General features: G+C 43.5%; 10 protein-coding genes across 10 annotated transcripts; 4 read left to right on the forward strand and 6 right to left on the reverse strand.

Moving 5' to 3' along the window:
• Window positions 1-118: 118 nt before the first annotated feature.
• On the reverse strand, window positions 119-1219 carry EAE97_007086 (uncharacterized protein; the record flags this gene model as incomplete). Its single annotated transcript, XM_038877600.1, has 4 exons — window positions 119-227; window positions 288-845; window positions 938-1054; window positions 1125-1219. 4 exons carry the CDS (start codon window positions 1217-1219, stop codon window positions 119-121), a joined length of 879 nt encoding a protein of 292 aa, XP_038731790.1.
• A 437-nt stretch (window positions 1220-1656) lies between these two features.
• On the reverse strand, window positions 1657-2583 carry EAE97_007087 (uncharacterized protein; the record flags this gene model as incomplete). Its single annotated transcript, XM_038877601.1, has 3 exons — window positions 1657-2147; window positions 2213-2486; window positions 2557-2583. The coding sequence occupies 3 exons, from the start codon at window positions 2581-2583 to the stop codon at window positions 1993-1995; spliced, it is 456 nt and encodes a 151-aa protein (XP_038731791.1). The 3' UTR covers window positions 1657-1992.
• Window positions 2584-2982: 399 nt separating this feature from the next.
• EAE97_007088 (uncharacterized protein) lies at window positions 2983-3771 on the forward strand (the record flags this gene model as incomplete). Its single annotated transcript, XM_038877602.1, has 1 exon — window positions 2983-3771. One exon carries the CDS (start codon window positions 2983-2985, stop codon window positions 3769-3771), a length of 789 nt encoding a protein of 262 aa, XP_038731792.1.
• A 684-nt stretch (window positions 3772-4455) lies between these two features.
• On the forward strand, window positions 4456-5619 carry EAE97_007089 (uncharacterized protein; the record flags this gene model as incomplete). The annotated part of the gene is made up of 3 exons (XM_038877603.1): window positions 4456-4791; window positions 4821-5321; window positions 5406-5619. The coding sequence occupies 3 exons, from the start codon at window positions 4456-4458 to the stop codon at window positions 5463-5465; spliced, it is 897 nt and encodes a 298-aa protein (XP_038731793.1). The 3' UTR covers window positions 5466-5619.
• A 734-nt stretch (window positions 5620-6353) lies between these two features.
• Window positions 6354-7924, reverse strand: EAE97_007090 (uncharacterized protein; the record flags this gene model as incomplete). Its single annotated transcript, XM_038877604.1, has 4 exons — window positions 6354-6645; window positions 6701-7058; window positions 7151-7401; window positions 7608-7924. 4 exons carry the CDS (start codon window positions 7922-7924, stop codon window positions 6354-6356), a joined length of 1218 nt encoding a protein of 405 aa, XP_038731794.1.
• A 1509-nt stretch (window positions 7925-9433) lies between these two features.
• On the reverse strand, window positions 9434-10964 carry EAE97_007091 (uncharacterized protein; the record flags this gene model as incomplete). The annotated part of the gene is made up of 4 exons (XM_038877605.1): window positions 9434-9778; window positions 9832-10603; window positions 10659-10776; window positions 10862-10964. The coding sequence occupies 4 exons, from the start codon at window positions 10962-10964 to the stop codon at window positions 9434-9436; spliced, it is 1338 nt and encodes a 445-aa protein (XP_038731795.1).
• A 1288-nt stretch (window positions 10965-12252) lies between these two features.
• On the forward strand, window positions 12253-13746 carry EAE97_007092 (uncharacterized protein; the record flags this gene model as incomplete). Its single annotated transcript, XM_038877606.1, has 2 exons — window positions 12253-12929; window positions 12999-13746. 2 exons carry the CDS (start codon window positions 12253-12255, stop codon window positions 13744-13746), a joined length of 1425 nt encoding a protein of 474 aa, XP_038731796.1.
• A 1271-nt stretch (window positions 13747-15017) lies between these two features.
• On the forward strand, window positions 15018-16211 carry EAE97_007093 (uncharacterized protein; the record flags this gene model as incomplete). The annotated part of the gene is made up of 3 exons (XM_038877607.1): window positions 15018-15281; window positions 15337-15797; window positions 15854-16211. 3 exons carry the CDS (start codon window positions 15018-15020, stop codon window positions 16209-16211), a joined length of 1083 nt encoding a protein of 360 aa, XP_038731797.1.
• A 643-nt stretch (window positions 16212-16854) lies between these two features.
• On the reverse strand, window positions 16855-18885 carry EAE97_007094 (uncharacterized protein; the record flags this gene model as incomplete). Its single annotated transcript, XM_038877608.1, has 3 exons — window positions 16855-18246; window positions 18300-18669; window positions 18719-18885. 3 exons carry the CDS (start codon window positions 18883-18885, stop codon window positions 16855-16857), a joined length of 1929 nt encoding a protein of 642 aa, XP_038731798.1.
• Window positions 18886-19945: 1060 nt separating this feature from the next.
• On the reverse strand, window positions 19946-20741 carry EAE97_007095 (uncharacterized protein; the record flags this gene model as incomplete). The annotated part of the gene is made up of 4 exons (XM_038877609.1): window positions 19946-20002; window positions 20060-20178; window positions 20241-20369; window positions 20429-20741. 4 exons carry the CDS (start codon window positions 20739-20741, stop codon window positions 19946-19948), a joined length of 618 nt encoding a protein of 205 aa, XP_038731799.1.
• Window positions 20742-21288: the final 547 nt, after the last annotated feature.

The following is a 21288-nucleotide window of genomic DNA, read 5'->3' on the forward strand; positions in this document are numbered from 1 at the left end:
CATAAATCGCTTATTCATATTTTCCTAGTTACTTTTATTTGTTTCTGTTACATCGACATCTAGGTACAGCGTGAACATCTCCTCCTCGCCCTCATTTCATCCCATCTCGTTACATTAGTTACCTTCCTGGAACATCCAAAAGAACACCACCGTCAACTGCAATAATCTCTCCATTAACATAATTATTCTTTGATAAAAATAACACAGCCATTGCCATTTCCTCGTCACTATATATATCATTAGCTTTCCAGCATTCTCAAACCTAAAGAGAAAAACAAAACACATACCTTCCACCCCTCTGCATAGGCACATGACCCTTCTGCTGAACCTTCTCCTCATCCAAATAACTCTTCTGCGTCTCATCACTCTCCCCCGTCGTCATCTCACTCGGGAAATATCCCGGCGCGATACTATTCACCCTAACGCCAATTTCCTTAAACTCATAACTCATCAACTTACTCAGATGCACCGTCGCGCCCTTGGCCGCATTATACGAGAAATGTCCCTGCGCATGTCGCATAATTCCACTCATGCTGCTAATCACAATCACAGAGCTGGACATGCGTCCATGAACCTTATGAGCCGCCTGTAGCAGCGGGAGAAAACAGACCGTGGTGAAATACACCGCCGAGACGTTAGTGTTGAAGGTCGTACCCCACTCCTCGAAACTTTCCGAATTGAACAGTTTATCTTTCAGCTCGACGGCGTCGGAGGAATTGGGCTCGGCTTTGGGCCCGGAGATCCCCGCGCCCGCGAGGAGTAGACTGATGTATTTCTCCTTCTTGCTGATTTCGGAAACGAGGTTCTCGAGATCCTTTTTGCTGGTCACGTCACAGGGACCAATTCTAGAGGTTTGGGGTTAGATACGCTACCTAGATTTACTACCGTACTGGTTGACAGATAGATGATAGAAAAGGGGACCAGGTACAAGACTCACGGGATAATAGAACCTCCTGATGTGGGAGAGTGTTGCTTGGCTGCATTTTCTAGAGCTTCCATTCGACGACCTGTGATGTATACTTTTGCTCCATTTGCAGCTAATGTTTGGGCTGCCCTATTTGATTATCAGTATATCGTCAGATACAAATACTCCAGTTATGGAGAGAGAGGGAGAGGGAAAATACATTAATCCAATCCCAGTTCCACCTCCAGTGATGACGCAAACATCATTCTTCATAGAGAAGAGATTCTCAGCTCGAAGTTCATTTGTACCAACCATTTTGACGTATTAAAGATTGAAGTAGAAAGAGAGAAGATTACAGTTTGTCTTTATATCATAAGATGTGGTAGGTAGGTAGAAGAGATTAGCAAGATTTATATACAAAAAATATAAAAACCCATCACCTATTCTTTTGTTCCTACCTACCTTACTTATGCACCGGAGTACTTGCTCCTTGATCTGATACTTACAATGGAATGTTTGTTAGTTCCATACGTCACTGCACTTTGGTTTGCGGGCCGTTTGACGTGGGGGAAGGAATATAATATGTACTGTAGCCGCCACTGGTCGCTTGTAGCTCCCGCCGAACCTGGAGCTAATAGTAACAACCGAGAAAGATCGATCGATGCCGAAATCATTCATCATTGGTGGGGGGATTAGACAAAATGCATGTTTTGGTGAGAGTAAGAATTACTCGAGTAGATGGCAAATTATGCATATCAATGAAGAATTCTCATTCTAGATGTGAAGCCTTCCTAAGAATTCATCCTTGGGATTGATCGAAAAGCACACAAGTGCTGACCTGGTATACAAATGAAAACTTCTCACGGGTACTTCAATACTTGTATGAGATGTACACATATTTATTATCCTTTATATTCCCCAAGATATCGTGAAAATCATCATTATATTACCAGATCTGCTTCGTATGTCTACTCATTCCTCATGAGCCATGGTATACTTAGAAAGGTTAACTGCGTTGCGCAGTGAATCTTCTCTTCCCTCACCTCCATTGTTGTACATATCAAAGTCTTCGAGGTGGTCGGGAGGTTTTATGATGAATCCTCAACCAAGACCTTGTTTTCTTCCAAAACCTTTGCTAGTTCTCCATTCTGGTGCATTGCGACCAAAATATCACATCCACCGATGAATTCCTTGTTGACATAAAGTTGGGGTATGGTTGGCCACTCGGAGTATTCTTTGATTCCTGTTTGAAATGCATGTTAGATTCCATATAGCATACAACAAAGATTGGTGTTTCTGGAGACGAACCTTGTCTTAAACCTTCATCTTCAAGTACGTTAAGAGCAGCAAACTTCTCTGGGTTCAAGCCTTGCAGGCTCAAGATCTGAATAGTTGCCTTTGAGAAACCACACATTGGGTTTTCTGGTGTGCCTTTCATGAAAAGAACAACTGGCTTTGAACCAACAACTTGATCAATCTGCTTGCGAACTTCTGTAGAAAGATATCTGGATGCGATGAGGGAGAATCGAGGGGTCGAGAATTTGGAGGCAAATACCGCGGGGCGGGCAGCTTGTCGGAACATCTGAATAATGTTAATTAGTATTCCAGGTAATATACCCAGGTTCTCAATGACTTAGAGAAACTCGACATACCGAAGACAACATTGGTTTGGCAATCATATTGAAATATGATATCTTATTGTACAAGTTTGTGGAATTTGATGTATTTTTTGGTGGCCTTGCCTCTTGATTGATAATGTTTAAGAGCTTCGGAGAATGGAGATTCGGAAGAGCTAACCATTATCGAACCAATCAATGTCTGTGGTATGTAATATTATCGATAACTGCATTCAGCCTTATGAATCAATCATTCGATAGAAAACATCCAATAACAATGAATAATGATGAGTGAATAGAGAGTATTGAATCATTCCAGATTCCTAGTCTTTTCATTACAAATCCCTTCTTTCGTTACTACAGCATGTAAAAATCCTCCACTCCCATACTCTCACACATAATCAATCTCCTAATTGCTTCCCAACATTCAAGTTATTCGAACTCATCAAAGTCTTATCCACCATGTTGCAAATGATCCATACCGGGCGTGACGAGCACCGAACCCGAGTATCTGGAACATCACACCCTTTCACGGCTGCGGATCATGCTTCCGATGGTAAACGTCACCTCCTCCTAGCAGCCAGTGGATCCGTCGCAACCATTAAGATTCCCAACATCCTATCCGCTTTGTCACATTATCCCAATCTCTCAATCTGTGTCATCCTTACCAAGTCTGCAACCAATTTTCTTCAGGGTCAAAGCATAGAACAACCACATATCGATACTTTTCACCGATACGCCAACGTGCAAGGTGTGTTCCTGGACGAGGAAGAATGGATTCATCCATGGAAGCGTGGCCAGAGTATTTTGCACATAGAGTTGAGAAGATGGGCACACATGCTTGTCATTGCGCCATTGAGCGCTAATACGATGGCTAAGATTACTGGTGGTTTTAGCGACAATTTGCTTACGAGTGTAGTGAGAGCATGGGATACGACTGGAGAAGTGGAAGTTTCTACTCAGAATAGTATGAATGCGAATGGAGAGATGGTTTTCAGTGGCAAAAAGAGGATTGTTGTAGCTCCGGCGATGAATACCGCGATGTGGAGACATCCAGTAACGAAGAGTCAAATCAAGATCTTGGAGCAGGAATGGGGTATTGGTCCTGATGGGGATGAGGGCGAGGGATGGTTTGAGGTTTTGCGACCTCAGGAAAAGGAGCTCGCTTGTGGAGATGTAGGGGATGGAGCCATGAAGGATTGGAAGGAGATTGTGACAGTAACCGAAAAGAGGTTAAAGCTGGAAGCATAATTGGCACTGAGAGGTGATGTGCTGGCAAGTTTTCTTCAGAGAAATGTAACCTCCACGGATGGGGGGGGGAGTTATATCTAGCTGTTGAGGTTTTGAAAAGTGTCTTGGTTTTGTCAAGAGGTTGCGGCGTAAAGTTGGCGTTCGGGATGTGGAATTGCATCTGTTGTAAAGGTTACCTCAGATACCTTGGACTTGGTATATTCAGATTTGTAACCTTTATTTTCCTTTTACCTTTGTTGAGATGTCTGAAAGTTAGACATTGAAAATTCAGAATCAAGATGAAACCTTGGCTAGTTCAGGACAGTGACTGAAGATCTTTCCTGGAGTTCAGACATTGTAATCAACGAGAACAATGACAACCGCCAGATTGCCCAAAGAAATTCTAAATTATATAATTGGAAGGAAAATTGCTTCTGTTTATGGAGGAGAGTTTCATTATTGTATTTCATGTGGTGAAATTTCATTATGAGCCCGGTGAATACGCGTTTCGTTCAGATAGCTCCTTCCTCCTTTGAAATGGGATTGTTTTAAGCAACTTTCATCTTCACTTTCACTTTCATTTTCAAAGTTCCACTACAGAATTTTCATGATCATCCAAACAACTCCATCGCCCACGAAGAGGTTCATATTTCTCTTCCAGTATAGTTCATCCCTACATACATAGTAATATACTTAGGCGTCATGATGGCACGTCAAGCAAACCGTCAAAAAGACGTTCCAGCCACCCACCGCAAATCTCCCAATGGAAGTAAAGCACATGGCGCAAAATCAAAACCCAAGACATCCAAAGTATCCAAGGCTGCATCAACACCCAAACAATCCCGAGAGCAAGCCAAGAAATCCATCGTGGTAAAACCAATTCCAAAGAATGAGGTTCGGAAATTGCAACAGGGTGGTAAAGATACACGTCCATCTCAGCTTCCAAAACATGCACATGGAGCCGAATCATCCCTTCAACCCGAGGACCTTTCTTCTGCTTTTGAAGGCGAGTATTGGACTTCCACATACTATACTCATGGAGTAGTTCAAAACTGACTCAAGATCCAGAGTCCCTCGAAGAAGCTCGAACCCACATTCTGCGCGCCGGCAAAGCTGCTTTCGAAGAAGCTCACAGCGTTCTTCTCCAAAAAGTCACCAAGGACAAAACGATCGATCAATCCTTCCTCCAAACCATCTCCCACAACGCACAAGCTCTCAGCGCGCCCTTGGCCGCGCAGAAAATCCAAATGACCGTGCAGCAAAAAGGTTGTCGCATTTCCGAGATCGTCGAGATTGGTAAGCGTGTTGCGCAATTCGGTCAGGCGATCGAAGAGGAAGACAATAAGCTCGACGGCTATTGGAAAGAATGGGAGGGCTTACAGTCCGAGTTCAAGACATTTGCGACTCGGGTGTTTGGGGGCGAGATGTTTAATGAGGAGGATGCGGATGAGGGATATTATGTCGACATGCTATTGTTGGATGCCGAATGTACGGCTCAAATGAATGTTTTGATGGAAGAATTGGATGAAGTAGGAAGTGATGCGATTAAGAAGATGAAAGCTTCGGAGAAGGTATGATGCTCTTTGTTTTTACTGTGCAGGAAGGCACACATACATCAATGCATATACATATACTGACAAATACATTCTGTGCAGGAAATCGATGTAACAACAGACAAAGTACGACAAAGAATTGTAGGAGCAATGATGTGGTGAATGGGGATTTGTCGAAATTTGCTCACTAGTACTGAGCTGCTCGTGCTGTGGTATTTGAGATGGAATACATGATACGAATAGACACTAGCCATATTTCATATTTGCTCATACTTATGTCCCTTGGACAATCAATGATATTGCTGTACTGTTTTGCTGGGAGGAGCTAATAAGTTTAATACATACAATACAGTATATACCCACTCTATATATCTGTACATTAAACTCTACATAACAATCAAATCTTTCAATCAATATTCTGCACAGCGAAGATTGGTTGGATCTTGACTGGTCTTCTACATGGTGCCTCTTCGATGAATCCGAGTCCACTTTCCGGCCGTATCTTGATATCATTGAACGCCAGCTACATCCCAAACTCTGGCTTGAAAACACTATAGCAATCCATCAGAAACCGAAATGCCCACACATCTAGACTTCAAAGACTCGACTCACGATTTCTAAGATTCCTAGTAATGAATGTACGCTTCCTTGAACACATTGAAAATAGTATCCTCAAAGTCAAGCACACACTGATTAAATGGGGTCAAACATAAACTTTTTTTTCTTCATAAAATCATTGCTGTGATATTCACTGTTCTATCAAAAATACACAAAAAGCCAGTCATCAACGCTGATGCGACTCTCTCTATGCAAACAGATATCTATGTCGCTGAACCAAGCCCTAAAGAAAAGCAAACCAATCTGCGCCATGAAGTAGCTAGTCATTTTTTCCCCTCCCACCGGCCAAAAGTGCAAACACGAGAGACGAAACAAGAAAAGAGGACGATCTGGCTAATTGGAGAATAAATCTCCACTGTACAAGCGAATCCCATAGCCAGAACAATCCAGAGTACCGAATTACCCGAATCCAATCAATGGAGCAGGAGTGATTCATGCACCAACTTCATCAATGACAACACCCCATTCGTGCTCTACGTTGCCGTACATGATATCGACCAACCATTGCTTAACCTTTGCAGCGTATTCTCCGATGTTGCCCTTAACCATAGGAATATCGATATCCTTCTCTCTGTAGTTGATTTGTGCAACGGGAACGACGAAGTATGCAGTTCCACAAGCGAAAGCCTCAATGAGACGACCTTCTTGGGCGGTCTCGGCAAGCTCATCCATGGTGAAGTTGCGCTCCACGATTTCAAGCTCGGGGATACGTTCCCGGATGAGTCTGTAGTTTTGGGGTCAGAACAATTTTCAAGGCAATGAGATAAGAGGATACTTACTGCAAAACACTTCTTCTGGTAACACCGTCCAAGATGATCTTATCCTTCAAAGGAGCAGTGATCAATTGTTTCTTACCCTCCTTAGTTTCCCACACAACCATGAAGTTGCTAGCTCCAGCCTCGGTAACCATTCCATCGAGCAACCACAAGACTTGATCGTAGCCACGGGCACGAGCTTCCGAGTTTGCCATCAAAGTAGGTCCATAGTTGGCTCCTACTTTTGCGAAACCGAATCCACCGGGCCAGGCACGAACACCTTCTTGACTGGCAAGAAGCTTCATTCCCTTGGGCGAATCCATTGAAGGCATGAAGGTGGAGATGATGAACATTGTACATTCCTTAGGCGCAGCAACACCAACTACGTATTCGTGTTAGTGATTTCTCTAGTAAAAAGTATACTTCACATTTGACACAGCGCCAAAGTCAAAATCTAGCAAAGGGTATACTCACGTGCTCCAGCGCTACCAATCATAGTGGGTCGCAAGTAGAGAAAAGTACCAGGTTCTGGGAGCCATTTAGGACCGTCCACAGAAACCAAAGCAACAATGAGTTTCTCCAACTCCTTGGGATCGAATCCTGGCAACGAAATACGGGTAGCGGAAGTGAGCATTCGCTGACAGTTGCAATCCGGTCTGAACAATCTGAGTTTTCCGTCGAATCCACGGTACATTTTCATGCCCTCGAAACATTCAGTTGCATAACTAAAATGAGTCAATATCTGCATTCGGAATACATAATTGGTCAAAAAACACAGTATGGTTCTTGCTTAGGTCGTGATATGAGACGTCGGTTGGGAGATCCTATCCCATCCCACATCATCCTCAAACGAGAAAAATGGTGGCTATGGCTCAAGCGCCTCCCATCTAGCAAACAAAAAAACAACAGCGGAAAACAGAAAACAACTTACTGTAAAACAGAAGCTGTGGGAGCCAAAGAAAGATTTCCATATGGTTTCAACTCTGGTACACCCCATCCCGTCATGTTGTTCCAAACGGCTGTGACCATGTGGTCGGTACACTGAGAGGCAGTATTGATGATTGGATCGCCTGCTGCAGGAACATTCATAGGTGTAGTAGTCTTGGTGACCTTCAGTAAAGATGCATCCAGATGAGGAAGAGTACCGAATTCTGTGGTTGCAATCTTTTTGGTGACGGCAGCAGCTAAGAGTTCATCGGATTGTTGAACATCTTTAGGAGGAGTTCGTGAGATGGCTGATGGAGCCATTGTGAATATGATTTATGATTTTATGGCAACCAGATACCCAATTGATACTTGATAGAAAAAGTAAAAGAGTTTAGAAAAGTATTGATTGAAAACTTCTTAAGAAAATCTAATAGTTTTGATGTCAAAAAAAGGTTGCAGATGATCAAGAGAAATGGAATTCGTGGACAAAGAAAGGATCCTAGAGTTTATATAGAATAAACTAATAAATTTATTAGTAAAAGGAGTTTCGTTTGAAATGTTGAGTCACACCCCAACAAACAATTTTGGAACAATTTTACTGGAGGGACTCGAGGGAAGGAAGTGGGAGTGGAATCTAGAGACTACGGAGTAGATAGAGACATGCACAGATAAGATTCTAATAAACCCATAAACCCATAAAAATATCAATATATCAAAATATCAATATATGAAAATATCTGACAGAGAAAACTCAAACTCAACCTTATGGCACTAGCCAATTTCTGTGGAATCCAATCCTACCCAGGTAATCGAGTAATCGAGGCGATGTATTGAAAAAAAAAGAAGCCAATCAATTAGATTCTAATACGCCGCCCACCGTCCATTTGGGGTCTACTTGGCAGACTCCCCCCTCCATCAAATCATGGCTATATACGAGTAGTATAAAAACACTTGACTGTTTAGTACGTACGTACAAGATTTCGTATCTAGAAAGTTGTCATGAATTTTGCTGGTGGGTCACTGCAATGCATGGAAAATCAACTACTAGGTATGGAAGTAACGGCACGGAGTACATCGTAGTCAGTCGGGAAGGGCGTGTTATATCAGGAGAATAGTCTCACATTCAAGCATTGAAGATCTCACTCCAATGAGTCCGATCATTGAGAACTCAAAAGGGGGATAGATCCATGTAAAGGGACTGCTGTCAGAAGACTGACCCCCGAGTTTGGACTTCTAAGCATAAGAAAGTATGTTTTGGCGAGGAATGATGGATGGATTGTATGTAACACACGGCTTATGGGATTCTTGCTGCGGTTCATTGTCCGGAACGGAGCCGGACTGCAGACGTTGATGATAAGAAGAAGGCGTTGAAAGATGTGGATGTAGATGTGGATGTACAGTATGGGCATGGTGGGACATCTCAGATATGATGTCGTCCATTTTGCATATTTTCATTCTTTCCAATAAAAATGGATGAAAAGAATGGAGTTTGAAATTAATCGCTTATTGCCGGGTAACGGTTACACTCGGATACCGAGACTTCAAGATATGCGGAACTGCAAGAAGATTCGTATCATCAGAAGTCACAAGCACACTCACAACCTTATGGATCGCTGTTGCTGTTTGTAGATATTTGTCTTTGTCAATTGGCTGCAATCTTTTATCTTGTCGGTGGATACCAAGCCATGGCATATTCTTTGGTCAATTAATCTGATATTTATCTCTATCTTATGTAAAATTAGGTGGTATCTCTATCTAAGAATTTTTTTACTTTTTTTACTTTTTGGCTGCCTCTCTACCCTTGAACTTTTCCGTCAGGTTTTGACCCATTTATGCAGTGTTTTCCTTTAATCGCTGCTCTTCTTCCAATCGTTCGCGAGTCCTTTGAGCCTCCTCGCCAATACCTTTCACTCCCTTTACCCGTTGTCTTTCTTCATACATGTCTCGACTTTTCAAAATTCGTTGCACAATTTGACCAGCATTGACAAATGCAAATTCATGGTTTCCAATCTCACGATAGATTCCCATTTCCTTTGCAGCGATGTATGGATCATAAGTTAATGGCATGAAACTTGTTGGTCCGTGATAGACGGCATCAGGTACCCCCCATGGAGTTGTTGTAAGATATGCCTTGGAGGGAGTAAAAGGCGCACCGAAGATGACGGCGTTGACATACTATACAAAGTTAGAATTGCAACCTGGGAGAGATACTGTGGGACACTTGATACCTTGCATTGCAATACGCAAAGACCTCGTTCGTAGATATTCATGATTGGATAATTGACTCCTTTCCAATGATTGATAACTTCATCATCGTGAACACCAGCCACTACGAAACATGGGGCATGGTCTGCCCCTTTACCAAGACGCTCTTCTACAGCCTCTTTGTTGTACCAGCCTTCTCCCTCAGCGAGCTTCTCTTCCGCCTTTATGACTTGTCGAAGGAATTCAATATGACCCGAAGAGAAGAGATCGAAGCCACCATCAACATATACGACTCGCTGACCAGGTTTTGGGGTCGATCCTTGCATCAATGAACTGAAGACTCCCTTCTCGTTCTCGGTCTCGTCCTCCCTGGCCGCAATCGAAGCTTTCCAAAACCAAACACTTGAGCCTGGCTTAAGTCCAGTTTCATCGGTAGCGTACATTCGCATTCTTTCAGTCATAGCTTTGCCCTCACTATGTCTCTCCTCCGGAGTTCCAGAGCCATCTTCCCCAGCCAAGAGCTTGGGAAGTGATTTAATAAAGTGCGTTCGTGTGCAGAGTAACATTCGTCCTACAAGATCTGTCGTTGAGATACTTGGCGTTCGCTTCACGACCTTGAATCTACCTGCGGCCTTGACAAATCGATAACAATCTTCCCCACTGCTGTCCGATGTAATATCATCGCCATGAACTACATATTTGCAACCATAATGAGAAATCCATGGCAAAGAAGTAACATATGGCGCATATGATACCGATTGTGTAACCCATCTGCAGGCATCTACTGCCGCGATTCTTGAGGATATGGTATCAGTAAATCAGTCCTCGTCCAATGGTCGTCCTGAATTACCGTTCTTGTAGCGTCATGACCGTAGGTCCTTTGTTCTCGAGAATTGATTCATCTGAATGAATTCCTACAACCAACTCATTCCCTAATTGTCGTGCTTGAAGCATGGCGCCAGCATGTCCTGTAAAGGAATCAACATGTTAGCATGTGAAGTCAGGGGTAAGCTTCCCAAATAGCTTTCTGGAACTGTATATAAACAGACATACCATGATGAAAGAAGTCCCAACATCCATCTACCCATATTCTATCCTCTAATATCTCAGGCGCTGCTTCGCCAAATGGACCTTCTTCCTCGAGATTACTGGCCATAATTATGAATTAGTTGAAGGTATTATTATTCTTTAGTTTTGAAGATTGATATATTTCCAAAAAGGTGTTTCTTTAAATGGCTAGGTAAGGTTAATAATAATAAGAAGGGGTTGCGGGGCATGTCCTCCCTTTACCGCTTCCATTACCAGCAGATCAAATCAATCAATCAAATCAATCAATCAATCTCGTCAATCTCATCTATGGATCACATTGTCCAAGTTCTACGCAGTACATACCATGTAACTGGAAAAACTGGAAAATTAGAACATGAGGCTATATATTCTAGAAAACATGCAACCTCGGAGATTCAAAGAAATCTCCATCACCAAAAGTTGGTGCCATGTACTACGTAGGTATGATGTAGATATTCGATCATTCATTCGATCGTTCATTCGTCAAATCTACTAGGTATGTATCTACAGTACTACCTATCTGAGTACGCGAGTGTATCATGCGTGCCATTTCTTCAACGCTTCAACCACTCCAGATGGATGGAGTTCACGAAGAACCAGTGAGAAAGCAGCCATGAGTATTCCATACAGCTCAGCTGTACAGAATCGGTCCATACATAGGATGTAGGATGTAAGGTTAACCCTATTCAAGCAACCTTACCGTCTTACACCCCCCTGAACGTTGGGGTCAATAGACCGATAAAGTAGGATGGGCAGCGATACACCACCACCTATGTGGTTCTGAACAATCAAACTATTGGGTTACAAGATATCCAGATCATCTTACTTATGGGACATGAAGGATAAGACAGGTAGGTAGATATAGATATGGACTCTGATTCCTTCTCTTTGCATTCGATCTATAATCTCGTACGTTATTGTGTTTAGTCTTCTTTTGCTTCTTTTGCTTCTTCAGTCAGTCAATTATTCCTTTTTCTTTCCCAATCCAATTTTATCTGTTGCTTTTTCTTCATCCTGCAGATTTGCTTTTTACGGTTGAAGTCTGGGGGTGAGACTTCGGTATCTCCTTTCTGATCCACTCGAATAAATAAATAATATTAGCACATTCCCCAACAGGATTTGATAATATATATCCCTTTTGATTCCTTTTTCTGTCTCGCTCTTTACTTTCGAAGTTTTGTTTAAAAGCAGGCACACATACCGACGACCACGAAAACGAAAGAGTGCCAGAGAAGACAAGAGAAGAAGATATCGAGTGTGAAGATTTGATTGAAGAAACATCGAAAAGGAAAGAGAAAGCTCGAGAGAGGGTGGGGGCTATTATCGGAAAATCGAACATCTAATTAGCCGATGTTGTGGCGTACGATTGCGGAAAGATGCATCGACCTACACCCTCCTCAAATACCAATGGTGGACTCTTCAAAGGTGGTAATATATTTGGGGGCAGTAAGACTCCAACTTCAACCTCAAATCGTCCCAGTACTAGCGGAGGTTCCCCTAAGAGCGAGTCCAAATACAGTCCGACACATCAACCGACTCACCAACCGAGACCATCGGTAACTGGCTTCAGTCGCAAACCCTCCTTTTCTGCATCCTCTCGCCATAATCGACGTAATAATTCCACTGCGCATTTACACTCAACACTTTTGCCTAATCTTCCATTATTTCCCACTTCAAACTCATCCGAAAAGCATTCTGCTGCGAACAATCCCTATGTCGTCCCAGTAAACCTTCCATTACCACCCTCGGATCCCCGGCAAAGCATAGATAGTTACGATCGCGTTGTCTTAGCAGAAACTACAGGAGCCAATTCGTTTGGAGAAACGTTACCGCGTCAATCGATAGATGCGCAATCTTTTACCTCGACGACGCCATATTCAAAGATGCTTGCTAGACCAGGCACCGGCTATCAATCCTCAGGGGGAGGACCTGCGGGACCAGGTGTAATGGCCCCAATGCAGCCTGGTAGTCCTACGCTCGAGACCATAACTTACCAGCACATACAAGAGATGGCGTCGAAGAGAATATCTACCTTGGATTATTTACGAAAGGCGTATGTCCTCGCTATCCTCTCATTGCAGCTTACCTCAGAAAGATTATACTGACAAGTTAACTCCAATAGTCATGAAGGAAGGGTCTACTGGTTCAATACATTATTATTCAATAAGCCCGATTTACAACGAATGCCCTACTTCGATGCGCGCAAACTCGCTCGTCGTGCGACAAATTACCTTCTTCTCGGTCTTTCACTCCCTACAATCCTCGATCTCAATTCTTCAAGTCCTTCGGAGTTTCTGCGCACGCTCAACGCGCTTCTCGGCGAATTCGAATCTTTCCAACAAGCGCATCCACCAGATGGATCGACATCTTCTTCATTATCACGCGGAAGATTTCCACAAATGTTCAAGCGCTCAACTATGATTCCTAGTAAAGGACGACGCACAAGTTCTGCCACTGAAATAGGATTGCCCATGGGCAACGATGTCTCGGATACCAAATCTATCAATGGTAGTACATCGAGTGGAGGTGGCAATGGCGCAACATCATTCCCAGCAAGTGAAAACGATTTATTACCAGGCGAGGAATATACACATCTCTTGACACCATCTTTACCATTCGATCCCGATTTCTACGAGACATTTGCGACACTATGCGATGTATTGATTGATTGTTATACAAGGTTGATGAGCCTGGTATCGTCACCTAAAGAGTGCAGTCCACAGATTGCGGAAATGTTTACTAAAGCGGATGCTAGAGTAAGGAAGATTATTGTGCAGGGAGTAGTGAAGGAATTTGAGGATAGCAGCAGAGGTGGAGTAAAGAGTGAGGTTGCGGGCGTTGGAAGAGTGGTTCTGGGTGGGCTTATGTGAAGGATATTGTTTACTATCGCATTTTATGGGTGGATTAACGGCTTGATACCATATGAGGATTATGACGGGTTGGGAAATTTAAAGGACAGCGGCGTCATTTGCATACATCTGCATCATTGTATTTTTGGATTTTGGAAGTATGATTGAGTTGCACATCAGATAGATGAGAATTAATATAATATTATCATTAAATGCTAAGTTTTATTGACAAAAAGAAAAAAAAGCTTTGTAAAGTTCATCAGACACCATAACGCAATTGTGGTCATCAAATTATGAGCCGCTTTTTACACGACCCAATTCAGTGCTTGACTCTATTTGGTAATCATCACCTGAACTGCTTTTGTGATCGTAACAAAGTCCAGCTCCTTCGACAGAGCTTCTAAGATGAATGACTTCCAATCAAGGGCGACCCTTTCGGTGAAGAAAGGGTTAGAGTTTGGTGTCCCAACATTCAGTCCACAACATCTTTGCTTTCCTATAAGCTATAGACTCAAAAATGTAATTGAACTTCTCGCATCAAGAATAAGCCCCATCGAGTTACTTTCCCAGCTTTGCAGCAAAGGAAAGCAATCGCATAACTATCGATCTCGACGAAAAAGCCTCGACTACCATTAGCACTCCCACCACAATCAGGAACATGTCTTCTACCTCTCATCACCACTGTTCTTCAAGCCAATCAGAAACATTACACAGGAGCTCGGACTCATATCTTCATCCATGTGGTCTCCTATGCTCCGAATCCAATTTTCAAGAAGCCTCGTGGCAACAGTAATAGCGGCAGAAGGATGGATGAAATTGAAGGTAAAGAATTGGTAGAAGAGAAGCCGCAAGTGCTTCTATGGCGGCGCGTTTCCGCAATCCTAACTTTTAGAAAGAAGGGTGTCCGGGGACTTTCTCCCAAAGCATAAGAGTAGATTGAAACATCGATGAAGATATTTCTGTTTGTGTGCTTCGAATGCGATTCTTTGAGCGAGAAGTTGTAGAAGAAAAAGAGAAGAGAGAATTTCCGGTTGAAAATTCAAAATTTGTAGTGGATGGGAAGTTTTGTGCGGCCGCTAGTGTGCAGCTGGCTAACATCATTAGCGCGGATTTTCAACATGAGCTTTCGATGCCTGGAGAAGCCGTCGTTTTTTAATTACGTGCACGCAAAACAGGTGAAATTGAAATTGTTCGACGACCAACGCCAACGAACGCGAAACGACGCGAAAAAGCTTCCTTTCTCGAGACGGCGCATACTACTGAGTCGGTTTTGCAGATATCTATAAGCAAACATGGCGGGATTATTTGGTTCTGCGGCTACCACAACCTCGACGAGCGCGGCCAATACTCTCGGTGATCTTTCGAAAGATATCCCTCTCAATAATCCTCCCGAGGACAGTATTTCCGATCTTGCCTTTTCACCGGTTTCCGAACATTTAGCGGTCGCATCATGGGATAAGAAAGTGAGGATCTACGAGATCTTGTCGAGCGGGCAGAGTGAAGGCAGGGCATTATTTGATTTCGAAGGGCCGGTCTTTAGCTGTCACTGGTCAAAGGTATGTATACGTTTTAGCTGAGTTTATCAGAAAGCATACTGATGAACTCGAACAGGATGGAAAGAAAGTAGTTGGAGCCGGAGCCGACAAAACCGCGCGTGTTATGGATCTTGAAAGCAATCAAACAGTATCGCAAGTCGCCGCGCATGATCAACCTATAAAATCCGCGAGATTCTTCACTGCCCCTCAAACAAACGGGGAGATGCTCGTGACCGGATCTTGGGATAATACCATTAAGTATTGGGATTTGAGGACTCCTAATCCGGTCGTTTCGGTGAACATGAACCATAAAGTCTATACCTTAGATGTCCAGAAGAATGTTTTGGTTGTTGGAACCGCAGACCGATATATCAATATCATCGATTTGAACATGCCAGATAAGATTAAGAAGACCATTCAAAGTCCGTTGAAATGGCAAACTAGAGTCATTAGCTTATTTCCCGATGCTTCTGGTTTCGCAGTTGGTAGTATTGAAGGAAGATGTGCCATTCAATATGTTGAAGACAAGGACGCCACGTATGCAATCTTTCCCCAGAATGCATTTTTCAAGACCCCTCACTAATCTATCAAAGTATGAATTTCTCTTTCAAATGTCACCGCGACCCACCCTCAAACAATATGACCAACGTCTACTCCGTAAACGCGATATCCTTCCACCCTATCCACGGTACTTTCAGCACTGCTGGGTCCGACGGTACGTTCCATTTCTGGGACGGAATTGCCAAGCATAGATTGAAGGGATACCCAACCGTCGGGGGAACCATCTCAGCTACAGCCTTTAACCACACCGGAAACATTTTTGCCTACGCCGTTAGCTACGATTGGAGTAAGGGCTATGCAAGCAACACGCCACAATACCCAAATAAGATTATGTTACATCCAGTAAACGCGGATGAGTGCAAGCCTAGACCAAGTGTCAAGAAGAGGTAGATGGAGATGAGATGAGATTACACTACGAGAATTTCGAGATGGAAAATTGGCGAATGACAAGTAAAGATATATGGGCGAGAATTCCAGGCCTGAAGGCATCTCTGATCCTATAAGATGGCATATGAATTGAATCGGGTTGAAGAAGGCATAGATGTAGTCCTGGACCGAGCGTTTCAAAACTAGGACCTAATCGAGCAAGGGATGGGAGAGCTGGATGCCACAGTTATACAAGAAGATGAAGTTATTACAGAGGAGTTTAAGGCGGTCACAGGGCGATCAATAGGATTCCAAAATTAGGTCATATAGGTAGTAATGATATGAAGCGAGTTCGAAGTCAACCATATAACACATCTCACATTTATGCACTCCTAAAATTCAGTGACACGATACACGATACACGAGTGCGATAGAACCGAATGTCTTACATTACATCAATGCATCACTGCATTCATTTCCATTTCCATTTGAACTCCCGCAGTTCCCACAGTGCAGTCCAATCGAACCAAGTCTAAAATAGTGATAGTAACATACCCAGCGCGTCGATTGCCCAAATCCCAAAAGGCGCCCATACTAATGCTCATACGGATTAAAGAAAATTCTGACTTGCCAATCCTCCAACTCGTCATACGTGCAGTGCATTAGACTATGAGTAACTCTTTTCTTTGCCCTTGCCATTTCCATTTCTTCTTGTGGTGCCTTCATCATCACTTGCACTTCCAACGCTATATCTATCTCTATCCATGTCGTCCGTAGGTGACTTCACGTGTAGTTCATCCAATTCACTTTCATCAAAGTCCGCTGCCTCCACATCTCTCGCCATTCGTTTATTGCGGAAATTTTCAAGACCTGCTGCGCCTCTAGGACCACTTCTCGCGCCCGCCAAAGCCATAGGAGTGTCACCCCCGAAAATTCCAGCGTAACCAGCGCGTTGGCGTCGTTCACGCCAGATGTAATAGCCCCATGCCGAAGCTGCGATAATGACGATCACTAGGACAATCTCACCAGATTTGTAATAAGCGTTCCATTTCGCGGCCTCCAAGCGTTCTTCTTCGGCTTGAGTAGCAGCAGTACTATTAGGATGACCGCCAACAGATGTCTCCAGACCCTTCTCGCCGTCGATACGACTATCGGTTGGAGCGCCACCAATGCTAGCAATATCTACTTGCATAAACCTGTCAAGCATATCTCGGGTACGTCGTGCATAATCGAAGGGTACCATGTGAGATGAATTGTAGAACAGGACGTAGGTCAAATTGCGAGCCTCTTGCCAGAAACCCGCTGCCTCGCCTTCGAATTCCCAATCCCGACGTGGCGCCCATGTTCCGGATCCAAGTTCGAATCCTTTGCCACCGTTCCACTCCATATTGCTGATCATTTCTTCAGTGCCTATGTGATTGCAAATCAAATCCTCAGCACCGGAAAATAGTATGGTAGGGACTTCTTTGAGAAGGTCTGGTAAAATCTGAATGGAAGGTTTTGAGTGTGTAGCTCTGAAAGCGCTGCCAACAGCACCATTACATTCAGTCCATCCAGTCCTTTTTTCAGGTGAAATATGCAGAGCTGCAACCACGTCCGTTCGGCGGAGGTAAGGTGTAACATTGACCAAATCGGGAGGCCAGTTCATACCACAACTTGGGTAGGAGTCCTTCAACCTCACATCATACATGTTGTAGCATTGCATATTGCCATCTGAGCCCTTGGTTTGAGTGGTCGACAAAATTTCTTGTAAAATCTGTTCGCACTGGCCGTTATCGACCCTGTCTCTTCCGCCGTTCTCATTCAATAATTTGGTGCAAATGGCTTGTTGGGACTCCAATTTCTTTGCCTTTTCGCTATCCTTCTTGACTAGCCCCTTCTCATATGCGAATGGAAGATAGGCCATGTATTGTTCAGCCGGCGAAATCCATCCATTTCCAATTAGCATTCCTTTCATTGGCCACGGATGTTTTGTGTCAGGTTTCTTGTTTCGTTCCAGAATAGCTTTTGTAATGTAGGGAATATGTTGTCCAGCATAAGATTCTCCCGCAATGTATAGCTTTGAAATAGTTAGTGATCCGTATAATAACAATTGGACGGGATTATACTCACATCGTCATGCTCATACTCGGGGAATAGCGCAAACCATTTCTCCAAGAATTGGACGAATTGATCCGCCATCTCGGGCAAATCATGAACGTAGCTGTCCGAGTCCACGAAACTAAATCCTGTTCCTACTGGATTGTCTACGAACATAACATTCGCAAATTCATCCCAAGAACCTGGATTGTATTCAAGTTTTGGTCCATTGGATCCATCTTTTACTCTATAAGGACCTATTTCCATCAAAGCTCCATCTTCCGAACTGCAACCTGGACCTCCATTCAGCCAAATCACAGTGCGCTGTTTGTTCGCAATGTGTCTATTCTGAAAATGCCAAAAGAACATGTTTCCGTGATGGTCAGGGGTGACTTCGATGTGTCTGCAAGCCTCATGTTAGCTTTATCTTTGATATGGAGAATGTAACTTACCCAGCATGCATCTTGAGTAAGGGTCCAGGCGGAGCGCCCGGCAGCGAATGGACAAAATAATCTCCAGCAGTTTTATCTGCCTGACCCAGCGAGGGCATCAACGATATGGATAATAGCCCCCATACTGTCAGTAAGGCCGAACTGGTCCTGGAAGTGAGAGACCGCATTGTCAATATTCAGCCCTTGGTGTTTGTTCCAATTCGTAACAGACAACCCAGAAAAGGGTATCTCAAAGGGGTGTGTATAGGAGTCGCGTAGTCGCGAATTACCGATATCCTGTCATCCGCCGATGGTATTGAGATGAGAAAGATAAATTTTTAAAGTGTGTCAGAATGTGGACACAGTTGATATTGATCTGCTTTTGGGGGATTCGCGGCTTTGTTGTTACTTAATACTGATACAGGAATGATTGTTAGGGACACTCTATATCGCTAGATTCCTTTACCCGCTATTGGACCCTAGCGATGTGAAACACTGTGACAGGTTCGGAATGCTCAAGAATAGATTGTGAGTGGAGTTGATTACGAAATCTATGCGTATCTTGAGGAAATGTGAAATTGCATTTATCATATTTAAGAGCTCAAGGTACAACAGCTATTGTGAAGCAATCTACTTATCATGGTGCAGTATGATTTTTCCGAAAGTTTTCGGTCGTCGCCGAATTCACAAAGGAAAATCCTTTAACTATTCACTTATTGTGACCCGTTCTCGGACTCCCCTTGCTCGAATTCATTGTCTTTGAAAAGATCCACCTATGAATAAGAGTGTTTCGCATATTGATGTACTATGGTCCTAGGCCGCTGCGACATGACCTGGACCTCCAGAAGCTAAAAAGAAATTGTAGGCATAAGAAGTTAATTTTGGTCTAGAAGAACCCTCTGAAGCCCAACATTGTCTATACTTTGGTAGAGGGGAAAACTCAATTGCTAATTGTAGTCCAAAGATGCTAATGCCTGTATTTCTATCATTTCTTATGATTATTTACACCCCTATGTTCAGTCTCTTGGCGAAACGTGTTCGCCTGCTCAATGTTTCCAAAGCTCAAGTGAGCTAGGTTCTAGAACTGCGGAACGACATTTGATGGGAACGATCTCATATTGGCCTCTAGACTCCTGATGTTCACTTGGAGCTATGAAAATAACGCGGCGGCATACCATAACACTTTGCTACCATGTGCTAATGTTGTTCATAGTCAGATATCTCACGGAGCTTCCATTGTACAATCTCCTAAAACATGTCACCAAATCCCTTTTCCGTGTCTTTCTTAATAAGTTCAACCATCCCCTATGTATTTGATTAATTCGACACGTAGGTAAGCTATGTCAAGAATTGTGAGCTTACCTCTGGCATGATGGGTTTTCCCTCGGCGTCCTTCACGTAACGAAAAGGCATTTCTGTACTTTCATTCTTGTTGACCCGAAGTTCTGGGTAGTCAACGTAAGGAATCTTGTCCAACGGAACTACAAAAAAGTCAGCATATAGCGTCTGAGTGATGGAGGGCAGGCCGAATCAGCTGACTGACTTTTATCTTGAGTGACCATTCTTGTACAACGAACTGCAGTATCAGTTGTCAATTGGATGGGGCCAAGGCGACGGCCTTCGAAGCCTTTCTTTCGCAGTTCAGAAGTTCGATCTCTAGGTGGATCATCTCCTAGAGCACAGCATATTAGCAACTACTTTATGTAGATAAGGCAACTGTTGTGTACCAACCTAAGATTCCGCCAAAAAGGAAAACGTCAAACAGGTCGCCATCTTCTGGACTCAATTCCTTGGTGGCTGCTGGATCAAGCAAGCACACACGAGACTTGTTTTCGACATATAAGGTTTCGACACTCCGGCCATCTGCAGTGAAACCCGGCACGGCCTTTAAGACCTCGGGTATGTTCAAGGTGGGAGGAATTGACGACAGGCAAAATTTTGCACCCGCCTGATTGGACTCTTTGGCTATGGTGATATATTCAAGCTCAGACCACGGTCCAAGTTCGTCATCGAGGTGCTCGACGATGTAGGTTTTTTGGGTCATCTTTAGATAGATATCTTAGCTGGATACTGATGTAGATTTCAAGCTTGATGCTTGATTAACAGGAGAGACCAATAGGAAATTGTGCAAGGGTTAAAAGCAGAGCAATGAATCGGAAATAATCCCCAGTAGATGGTGGCTCAGGTGAAATAAGTTTTGGTTTGTTGCGGGGTAAAGAGTCCCAAGGGATGGCTAAATGATCGATGATCGTATATGGTTATTGGACTCTGACTCGTGGTAACAGGAGACTACCCCTTGTGCGAGGAGCTTTTTCCAAACTTTGGAAAAAAGATAAAAGAATGCAAAGATGTGCGGGGATCTGAATGAAATTGATCTCGTGATTGTCTGTTGAGAACTTTGAAAGCCAATCGAATTAACCTTTTCCTTGAGTCCTCAGGTTGATCTTTGCGCATCTACTCCGTAAATACACGGCAGTAGAAAGAGGATGTATGCGTGGCTTACAAGGGGCAAAGGGAAGAAGGGAAGAAAGGATACAAGGTTAGACAGATACATATCCCTTGGTAGTTCTGTGCCAGTTTGATAAGGGGGG

Source organism: Botrytis byssoidea (genome assembly GCF_014898295.1).
Source record: "Botrytis byssoidea strain MUCL 94 chromosome Unknown BBYS_013, whole genome shotgun sequence".
Lineage (NCBI taxonomy): Eukaryota > Fungi > Ascomycota > Leotiomycetes > Helotiales > Sclerotiniaceae > Botrytis > Botrytis byssoidea.